General features: G+C 35.7%; 1 protein-coding gene across 1 annotated transcript in view; it reads right to left on the bottom strand.

Moving 5' to 3' along the window:
- SUZ12 (SUZ12 polycomb repressive complex 2 subunit) overlaps positions 1-11057 on the bottom strand; it is a 28485-nt gene that overhangs the window by 16207 nt on the left and 1221 nt on the right. The window contains exons 2-5 of the mRNA XM_014949865.1: positions 8480-8559; positions 8324-8388; positions 3459-3527; positions 922-971 (exon numbers count right to left, since the gene is read on the bottom strand). Of these exons, the coding sequence (XP_014805351.1) occupies positions 922-971; positions 3459-3527; positions 8324-8388; positions 8480-8559 (264 nt within the window). The remainder of the gene's footprint in view (positions 1-921; positions 972-3458; positions 3528-8323; positions 8389-8479; positions 8560-11057) is intronic.

The following is an 11057-nucleotide window of genomic DNA, read 5'->3' on the forward strand; positions in this document are numbered from 1 at the left end:
GAAGGGCTTCTAAAAATTAGATATCTGGAACTTTAATTTTCAAACACCTTACCAAACAGATCTGCTCAAGCACAAGATACCTTGAAGGAACATAACTTCCAGAAAAAAAGTACAAAACCTGTTCCATGAATTCTATTAGCTTTTACATTCAAAGACTAAGATGCCATTCAGAATATTTTTAACCACAAGATTAGGAACACCACTTTATTTTCACGGATAAACAGACAATTTATTTTCAGGGAAGTAAAAAGACAGTGAGTGAATTTACCCATACCCAGCACAAAGCACATCAATTCTGCTTTCGTTAAAGGAATAGAACCCTTCATTCTGGTCTGGTCTGCTTTTATAAATCAATGACATGACCTTTGCCTCATTTCTGGCTTCTATTTGATAAAATTCATTCTCACACCTCTATTTTAATTTAAAAAACACTGAATCTTCTAACTATTTGAAGGCAGAGGGCTTTTTTAAAAGCTACTTCAAATATCCCAAAGACACACTTCCGTAAGATCAGTTTCTTCAGGACTCCTCAAGGTCTATTTCAGTTTGAATGGATCAGGACTTCAAGTATTTCTTAAAAACACTGTTTTGACTAAAACCCCAGAAGGTGTATTTGCTTAACATGACAATTACACTACAACATATTTAAAATGCTACTGTAAGTACTGTAACTAATGTGACTAAATAAGTTAAAACCTGCATCCAAACAGCAGAGATTCAAAATACTCCAATAGTCTCACAGATCCATGCTAATTTCAAAGGTTATATAAAAATTAGCAGTATAATGTATAAATTAGCAAACAAACCATTTCATGGAAGAACTCAGAACGAAAACATTCAACTATTCTCCACACAGATCTATACTAATTTCAAAGGTGCCATACAAATTAGCAGTATAATGAATAAATAAGCAAAACGTACCATTTTTATGGAAGAACCCAGTAAATGTAAGTTGCAAATGAGCAGACAAACTAAACAGAAAAAAAGAAAGGAAATGTTAGAACAAGTAAAGTGTTTGCTTGTCCCAAAAGCTACTCCACTCCATTCACTGATGCTCAGGACAGGCCAACAAGAGGCAGAACTACACTGCAGAGGTCCATCCTTCTGACCTGGAAACTGCCCGGGTGCAGTAATCACAATTGATGCGAAGTTGCAGACCAGTTTTATCTTTACATACTTATTCTCTCTATGTATTATATGCATTGATATACATATATATATATAAGTAGAGAATAGAGGTTTAAATGCTACAGGAGAAGGGCATTGTCTGAAGACATGATATCTTGCCTTCTCAGGCAGGCAAACACATTTCCTAGACATTTATCAGCAGAGATGAGTTTTACTGTTTTTCTAGAGCTTCACCTTGAACCATGCACTTGGTCCACCACCAAACCATGCCCCTAAGCCCAAGGTCTACGTGTCTTTTAAATACCTATAGGGATAGCAATTCAATTTACAATAGAGAAGCTACAGCCCTAGAAATCAAGATTATCAGTCACATCAAGTCCACATCGTCCATAACACATGCCATCAAAATAACAATTGCATCTATTTTGTTTCATGGCACTGCAGCTCATAACCCAAAATATTCTGCTGACTGTAGAACCATTTTACTTCCAATTGTTATATTCCAAATACATTTCAGCTTAAAGTGAGTATTCATAAACCTGCATTAAAATGGGTCTCAAAAACACTTAGTATTTCTGAAGTACACAGTATTGAACAAAATATCATCTGTTACACTAGAACACCAGATATGATTTTAAACACCTTCACTGGCTCCTCAGAAAGACACAACCTGACATTCAACACCTATTTTTAAACACAAACACCTCCCAGAGTCTGAGAAGATTAGTGAAAGTGTCCAAGAGCTTGAGCATTCAGAAGACTGCATCTATACCAACTTGCATCATTCGTCCATGTTACTCTTCCAGACTAAAGGACGTTTTTTGATAGTTTTGAAAGCACAAAAACCACACACAAATCAGTGTTTTGACTATTTTAACGTGATCCTTATCCTTAAAAAGAGAATATTTACCTATCAATAGGCACAATATATGCAGCAAAAGATAATTAAGAAAAATAATAGACAGTAAATCTATAAAACCTCTTAGAACACAAAATTTATATATTTGTTTCGGACTAAATTATATCTAGCATGGCCGCCTCTGAAAGGTGTTTAATTCATACATAAAGAATACAATTTAAAAGAGTTATGGTCATAATCTATCGCACTCAAATAGCACAAACACATTGCATGTTCTATCACTACTCAATGAATAAGTTTTTTTATATCATTTTATTTCAGCACTAGGAAACTTGTCAAGAAACAGAGCAGGTGTATTTGCTCTGCCTTCTTTCTGCCATGATTCCAAAGACAGGCTGGGGTGAAAACCAACCGAAACACATCAGTCTCAAGTTTCACATCTCTGCTGAACTTTGACTTTTACCAAGTAGATTATGTGAAATACAGCTAGAGTTCAGTATTTTTTTCTGAAGCAGAAAGTGAGATCTAATAAAATACAAGTTTTACCCAACATTTAAGGGTGTTATATAATTTAAAGTAAATGCTTGGGGAAAAAAATTTAACATGTTGAAAGCAATAGGTACACCAGTATAAAGGTAATTACTATTGCACCATTAGAATTCACAGAATAAGACTTCCCCCCTCAGTGACAAGTCCATATGGAATTAAGACTTGAAATTATCTATTTGTTAAAGAGGGAAACACACTCAGACAGAACAATACAAAGGTTTGACATGAGATATATGTGGGGTCAGACCACAGGAAAAACCTCAGACCAAGCAATATTTCTCATGAAAAAAATTAGAGGGGAAAATTTTAAGTTTTACAGCCTTTAATGAAAACATTTTATAATATGTTACTCTGTTATGGCTTGAGATTAGTAAGATATTTTAAATACTGTTGAAAGTTTCAGGGTTTCTTGTTTTGGTGGTTTGAGTTTGTGTTTTGTTTTTGTTGTTTGGGGTTTGGTTTTGTGTTTTGTTTTGTTGTTTGTTTTTTTTACATAACTATGAACATAAGATTAAAACCAGCAAGTACTCAACCATAAAAAACCCCAAATAGTACATAACTTCATGGTATTTTCCCAAATCTGTCTCTTTTTTTTATTCCAGCACATACAGTTTAGTTACTGACACAACTGACAGTTGGGAAAAAAAAATCAAATAACTTTATGAGGCTTCTATACACATTTCAAGAAACAGCATGACAAATATTGAAAGTTTATCCTGATACTGCTTTTCTCCAAGCTTTGAAGTGACCAGCACACATACACACATTTTAGAAATTTGGAAGCAACATTTCAAACGGTAAGTACCTTGCTTCTAATAATCACTCTTAATCACTTCCATTTTATCAATCAAAAAGACTTTTGATTCAGCACATGCATGTGCTCATTTGTAGACACACACAAAATATATATGCAGGACTGTACCTGTGAGATTCTTGTTCTCCCTTCATTTTCTCTACTTTTGATAACATCTCATCTACTTTGAATGTTTTCCTGTCAAGAAAAAAGCAGAAAGAATAGTTTCACATAGACACTATTCCCATAACGTATAACGACAAAATGTATCAGTCTAAACTTTGAGTTGGTTTTCAATCTAAAACTGTCTATATATGCAATTTTAGCCATGTGTTCAGAAAGCACCCTCCTGATGCCTTTTGGGGCCCAGTAGCACATACGTGTTGTAGGGACACAAGTGTAATACAGCTTCTTGAGCAGTATCAAAATAATACAAAGCATTAGAACTGGACCTTTCAGAAGTAACACTTCTCAGGAGCAGTAAGATTATTTAACAGCACCATATTCAACCCACATTTCAGCGTTGGACAAAGAAAATCTCTCTTTAGTGACACATCCACTAGGACTTTATGTGTCAGCTCTGCAGGCATTACTACTTTAATCTTGATCACAGTAATGAAAAATACTTAAAACCTTATCTGACAACGCAGTAAAAACCCAATTATAAAAATTCCTTTTTTTACTCCACAAAGTTAAATGAAATGGACACAATACAAAGAACAATGAATTCTGCAGTTACTACTGCAGCACACTCTCAGGGGGGAGAAACGGGGAGGACGACAACCATCAATGACAACGATGTCATGGAGAATAATCAATTTCTCTCCATAATTCTGACACCAGTCTGTCCATGCTTGTATATATGATAAAACAGGATGAATATATAATTCAATGTTCATTGCTAAATAAAGTTCACTCATAAACAGAAGTTATTCAGCAGTTTCCAGAAGAGTCTTTCAATTTTTCATTACAGGAAAATTAATGCTTGGACCTAAATGCCAACAAAATTGCACTAGACCAGACGGACAACACAAAAGCTGTGAGAACACCCTTATTTTACATTTATACCTTAGAAAAATGAAGTAAGAACATAAGCTGTAGCCAAACGTTGGATTTCTTGCAGGGAGGAACAGCAACAACATGGTCTGGGAAAGTGGAAGCATCATCTATAGAAATATCCTGACTGAAGAAACACTGATGGCACACATTGCCTACATTCAGCATGTAATTCATCCCAGTGCTTTAGTTACAAACCACATGGTGACTAAACAGCAACAGCGGGCAAGAGACACTACACAAGTACAGGGCTGCAGCCAGATAACAAGGAGAAAAGTAATTATGATTTCTGTAGTAAATAATCACCAACTGATTCAAAGCTCTACTCTACCTAAAGCTTAAGGTAGAGGCAGATGACAGATTCAAGAACTGGCTCACCTACACTAAAACATGGGATTATTAAAATGAACATTGCAATGCTCAGCTTTAAAGCAAGAGATGTTAAGAACAGAGGAATTTGCTGAAAGTTTCAGATTCTAAGATAAAAAAAGTCTCTGCGTGCACTTTGCCCAAGCTCAAAATTGGGTGCTGCTCTGCAGAACATGTTGTAAGTCGTACGCTTCTCTTCAGAAGGTTTTCTTCAGGCTACAGAATTGCTTAGAACAGTTTTAGAGCAAAGCCATGTCATGATGGGAATACGAGCCAGAAACCAGCTAAGAGATAAACATGTTTCAGGAATGGGGGAAAGTTTAACAATCTTTCATAAAATATACTAATATCTGACACAGCTTGCATTTAATGTCTGTAAGCATTACCGATCCAGAAAGATCCATGACACAACCTTTCCTAAAAATCTTTCAGAAAAATTAAAAATAGCAACCAGAAAATCCATTAAATCAAAACTGTTGCCTTGAAGTTAACTTACAAGAACATTTTAAAAACCCCTAAAACCCCAGAAATTCCTTTAAAATTAATTACTATTTTTATGTTACCATGTTCAATTAAGTTTCTGTAATAACCATCCCCAACACCCAGGATTTTCAAGAGAACATTTACTTGTACTACAAGTATGCGCATCTTGCGCATTCCTTTCTCCACCCACTCCTACTCCAGCTAAGCACAGTCATAATTAGCAAAGTATTAAAAGTCACATCATAGCATGCCATTACTCTGCTAATAAATAAAAAAAAAAAATAATTCCTTTATCCAAATACTATATGGGAAACAGCTTTTAGTAACAGTAGCTTCTTTGCAACACCATTACTTGCTCTAATAATACAGTGACACCTGAGGATGGTCCCACAGGCAGAAAGCCCATTTCAGTTCTCTACCAAGTATCACTTGACCCAAGCATATTATCTCTCCAACAATAAGCAGCAACTTCAACACTTTAGCCCAAGCTGACATATGCCACTTGATTTATTCCCTATCAACATTTCCCTATACTCTAAACATTCTGATCTTTATAAACTCTACCTCTGCATTAAACATATGGACCAACAGCAATGGATAAAACTGTATTTTTACCAAGAAATTACTTCCCTCCTTTATCACCTCCAAGTGATAAATTTGTCTGGCATTTTTCTCAGACTACTGTAGAGCTAGAGATAAGAGATGTGGAGCTATAACTACTATTGTGAGAAGTAAGTTCTATACAGTCTGGAAAGAACTTCTTTATATTTCACATATGACACTGTTTACTGAAATGGCAATCACAACAATGATTGGCAGAATTATTAAATTCTAGGGGAATAAATAAATAAATGTACATGTATCATCACAGTTCACATAAGCAGGCCAACAATGACACAGTTCCAAAAAACACTTCTTTGCATAGAGAACTCTATTAACATTTTTACTATACTGAAACTAGGTACATTTTTCCTAATATAAGCCTCAGGAAGATCCTCTACTCTAGTTTGAATATTTTTCCTCTTTTAAAACCCTCTTTTCACCAGAATAACAGGATCATATACCTTAACTATTTCTACTGAATGAAGAATAGCAATTAAGGTCTCGTGCACATTTCAAAGTGTTTACCAGCAAAACAACTATCAGCAAAGGACTACCCTGCTAACCTTCTCTGGACCTTCAGCTGAGACTGCTTTGCCACAGTCTCTCAGTTTTACCACTAGATCTAAGAATCAAAACTACCCTGAAACTACACCTTTTGTGGTCTTAATTAGGCCGAAAGAGAAGGACCACAGTACTGACAGAGCATGGAAAAATGAGGGGGGACTCAGGGGACAAGAACACGCTTCTTCGCAATTATTTTCTGTTTTTTCCCCTCAACAATGTTAGTTCACTTGTGTTGCATGATTGTCCTTTTAAAAAGAAAACATATTGTCTGTTTTACTTAATCTTCCTTAGACCTAATTACCAGAATGATTTAAATAAGTCAGTATTGTCAGAAAACTAGTGAGTGAAAAGCCTATTAATCTGTTTTTAGAACACTACCTAACTGAAATCAGAGTTCTCAAACAAAGCGTTAAGGGAACTAGTAAAAATCAGTATGTTTCAAAGGAAAACTAAGCATCACTTGTGTGGCTGAATTTTAACTGGAATTTGGAACAGTGGACAACACAATGTACATGCAAAGTGCCATTTCTGTTTCCCAGCAACTAGAGCAGACATCCAAAGAAACTAAATCAGGTAAAAGAACATACGCATTTCAATCAACTCTAACTTAATATAAGTTATAAGCAAGAACTTCCTGTTGCACAATTCTAGTTAAAAAAACAACCAATTAAAACTAAAAAAAAAAAAACAAGAAAGAAATCACAAAACACCCTTCTCAAAATTTGGCTCTACCCTCTTCTAAAATAGCAAACAACTCACTTTGGTAACTTTTGTAAGAAAAAGTAAGCAGCAACTTCAAGTTTAAAAAAAAAATAAATCTGATCATTATTTAAGTAGCTGAAATTGTACGTTATGGATTCAGTTTTAAGAAAAAGTGATATTTTAGCATTAAAGCTAATGGCAAGTACATTAAACAATATCCAAGAGATCAGAATGCCAAATATAGCTTCTTTAATTTAAATTAAAATGTGCAAATTCTACTGCTCAACAGATCACTCAAATACTACCTTTCTTGGATACAAACACAGCTTAAATCAGAATGGTCTGCATGATCAGATTTTATTGTTATTCATTAAGTGTTCGTGAATTTCAGTCCCACAGCAACTGTTTCAAAGCAGTAAGAATTTCAGTGTTAAAATACTTTAATATAAATGTTCAGGCTACAGAAAAATACAAAGTGTAACAAACAATTTTCAGTGAGGGGGAAATAACTGAAAGGACTTAGTGATTGTGCTAATAAATAATGTACACTGCACTTTTCACTCTGTATTCACTGCAGTATTTATATATTTTGAAGTCTACTGACATGAGCTGTAGCACCTCACATGATGAGAATGACTTATGCAATGTCAAAACTGAAGCCGATTTCTCAGACATATACAGTTCAAAGCAACCTTTTTAAAGGTTGAAAAATGCTATAAATTGACCTTAATTTTTCAGGTTTTAAAATAGTTATAGAGATAACTACTGGATCCTTCCAAGACTAACAAAATACATAGTTTTGTGTGTGTTTCTTTAAATAAGCCGTTAGGTCACAGTTTCAATAAAATGTTTCATATGACTATGATCAAACATCATTGATTACAAGAGCTCAGATGTTACACAGTTTTGTATAACATCTCCCAAACAGAAAACAAACACGGGAGAATTAGTCAGGATTCTGCAGATGGTTACCCACATTTGAGTACTCCCAAATCAACAGAAGCCACAAGCGTAGTCACACACACTTTACGCTGCAGAAAAAGTTCTTAGGTCTCAGAAATCAACCGTAAAGGGATGCATGTGATTTTTAAGTTCTTCAAAAAGAAAAGGTCATGTTTTACACACCACACGAAAAGAAAAGGTCACCCTCCACTATTTTTTTGAACTTCGGCTACTTTGTTAACTTTTTAGGATTACTTTTCAAAGAACAATTTTACCTTTTCATATTTGTTCGGGAGTTTCTGTGGGACATGTATGTGAGAGTTCTGTGCAAAAATATCGGCTGCAAAAAAAAAAGAAACAAAAAAGGTTATCCTTTTATTAAAATTTCCTACAAGTCCAAAGTAAATGAGTGATAAAGACCAATTACTCACTGCTATTAGATTCCGGGTACGTAGAAATCTGTATATCTGTGTTGGTTCTAAGAAAAAGAAACACATGTTATCCAACAAACCTTATAACTCCAGAAAGACAGCCTTATGGTGATAAAAAGTATCTAATTTAGGATGTTGATTTTTTTTTTAGACAAATACCACAAAAGTCGTCATTTAAGCAAAGCATGACAGTGTCCAAATAATTCCATCAAAGGCTACTCCAGCTACTGTGTAACACAAAGCAACTACTTGTTTAAGCATAAACCAGCAGACACAAATCAACTAGGACTGCTCTGCTTTCCACAAAGTATGTTTCTTGCAGGCTTTCTTTCATTTAAGGGTAGAAAAAAAAATCTCTCAACATATTACAACCTATTATCAAATAGGTAAGTTTTCTTCATTATGTTAATGAACACACCCAATACGATACCAAAAATCGTATACAAAATTTACATAGTCAGACAGTTTGGTAGCTGATTTTTCCTTCTGGAAAGTACCAAGGTCACTTGCACAAGGTACCAGAAAAAGAGGGACCGTCAGTTGAGTGTGATGCATTATTATGGATCATTCTAAGCTTGGAAATTCATTTCCTAAACCTTTTCCATTCACAGGATTAAAAAAATGTTGATTCTGGTAAAGCAAATACTGTTTCAAAGTGCAAACTGAGGGAGGACTACACAGCCATGTGCATTACTGACACGAAAAGGCAGCATCATTTGAAACAGGTATACTAACCCTAGTTGAAAAGGTCAAGACCAGCCTATAGAAAAGAGGAACTTCTATGTAGCTTTAACTAATACAGTTAAATCAGGACAAAAAAGGGTTTTGTCGGGGTTATATCTAGCAACAATCCCAATCTAAACTGAAATACACCCTTTTTAAACTGAAATAAAAGTCAGCTTCATTAGGTAACGTCAGCAAGAAACTTGGAAATTACTTGAAATTACTTCCATTAAGTGGAAAGAAATAGAGAACGGAGAATACCTTGATGCCCACGCTAAGGCTGCTAACACTAAAGAAAACAACCAACTATTTATTTTTTAAGAAATATAAACCTTTCATTTTCATACCACTGAAAAACATTTATTGCAAATAGCTGAAAACCTTATTGTAATTTAAGGAATTCTGTGATTAGAAGTGAAAAAGAACATCATTTTATATCCTTTATTCTTTGTTTAAAGATATGATTCAGCCTTATTTCTACACTTAAAATGTAAGACCCCGAAGAATCTACTATTAGAGAGAGGTATTACTATTAGAGAAGGAAATCTTAAGATGATCCCACTATTTCCTTTTAGAAGGCTGATGAAAACCAGTAAAATTCTGCTTAATGCAAATTATCATAATAAAATCTGTATTTGTCAAATTAAATGATGGAAAAGAAATTGAGAAACATGCACTTTGCTAGAAAGTGAAAATACAGCGTAGTCACAACTTTTTAAAGAAACATCCCGTGTTTTTTTGTCTCCCAAAAAGTAACATAATTATAATTTAGAAAGGTATGAAAACACTAAATTACTTTCACAAGGATGTAATTTAAAGACAGCATACTGCTGCTTCAACCTTAGGCTTCCCAAGTCGAATAATTCTGAACCACACTTTTCAACCTGCAGACAGACATATGTTTCACAACTCCATATTACTCAGCAAAAGCTTAAAATAAATCTTTATCTTTTTCTAGCATATGACCTTGAAAAGGGACAAAAACGTTCAGGAAGAATGTGATTCAACACTACGCATGTTAGGATTTTTTTTTTTTTAATCCAGTATTACCTTACTGCGTTTTCCCCAGAATATTCACACTACAGAGTTAACGAGCTGATACATTTACACCGTAACTTGCTCCTGATCAATACCTGCACAGCTCCATCGCTCCCCTTGTCTGACAGACTGAGGCGTGGGCAAGAGAATTTTCTTCCCCTATCTTGGGCACTGAAGTTTGCCACTTGACCTATTTGCAGTATGGTATTTATTGAACACGCAGCTTTGTGAACAGGGCTAAGGCTCAAAGGACCCCGCGCTATTAAGGATTTGAGACACCACTAAAAACTCCAACGCTTTCTCAAACACTATCACCGTCGCAAGCGAGTGACAGCACCAACCCCAGAACCACACCGTGTATGTCGTGGGGCATTAAAAATATCCTTCAAATCCCAGCAATTGCACAGAATTTTTTTTTTTTTGTCGAACCCAAGTTTACTGCTGCACTGTTCATTTAAATCAGAATTCCATAAACTACTTTCTGGTGCATCCAAAGGGATTCTCTTCCCGTCTGGAACTGCCACAGGGTGATGTGTGGGTCGCAGAGGTCAGTTTCCAATACGAAATCTCAACTAAGGGACAATTATTGCCAGACAAAGAAAAACCAAGTACAGTGAAGTCTTAATCGCATCCCGCCCCTGAAAGGGGCTCTGGAGGCAGCCGCCGGAGAGGGAAGAGCCTCTCCGTCCCCAACTCCCCGGTGCCTCCGGGGGCTGTCGGAGGAAGGCAGGGAACCGGCCGCCCCGAAAGCCTGATGGAAGCCGTAACCGGGGAACGAAGTTCGCCGGCCGGGCGCAGACACCCGCCCCGCGGGCCC

Source organism: Calidris pugnax, unplaced genomic scaffold (assembly GCF_001431845.1).
Source record: "Calidris pugnax isolate Ruff unplaced genomic scaffold, ASM143184v1 scaffold9, whole genome shotgun sequence".
NCBI lineage: Eukaryota > Metazoa > Chordata > Aves > Charadriiformes > Scolopacidae > Calidris > Calidris pugnax.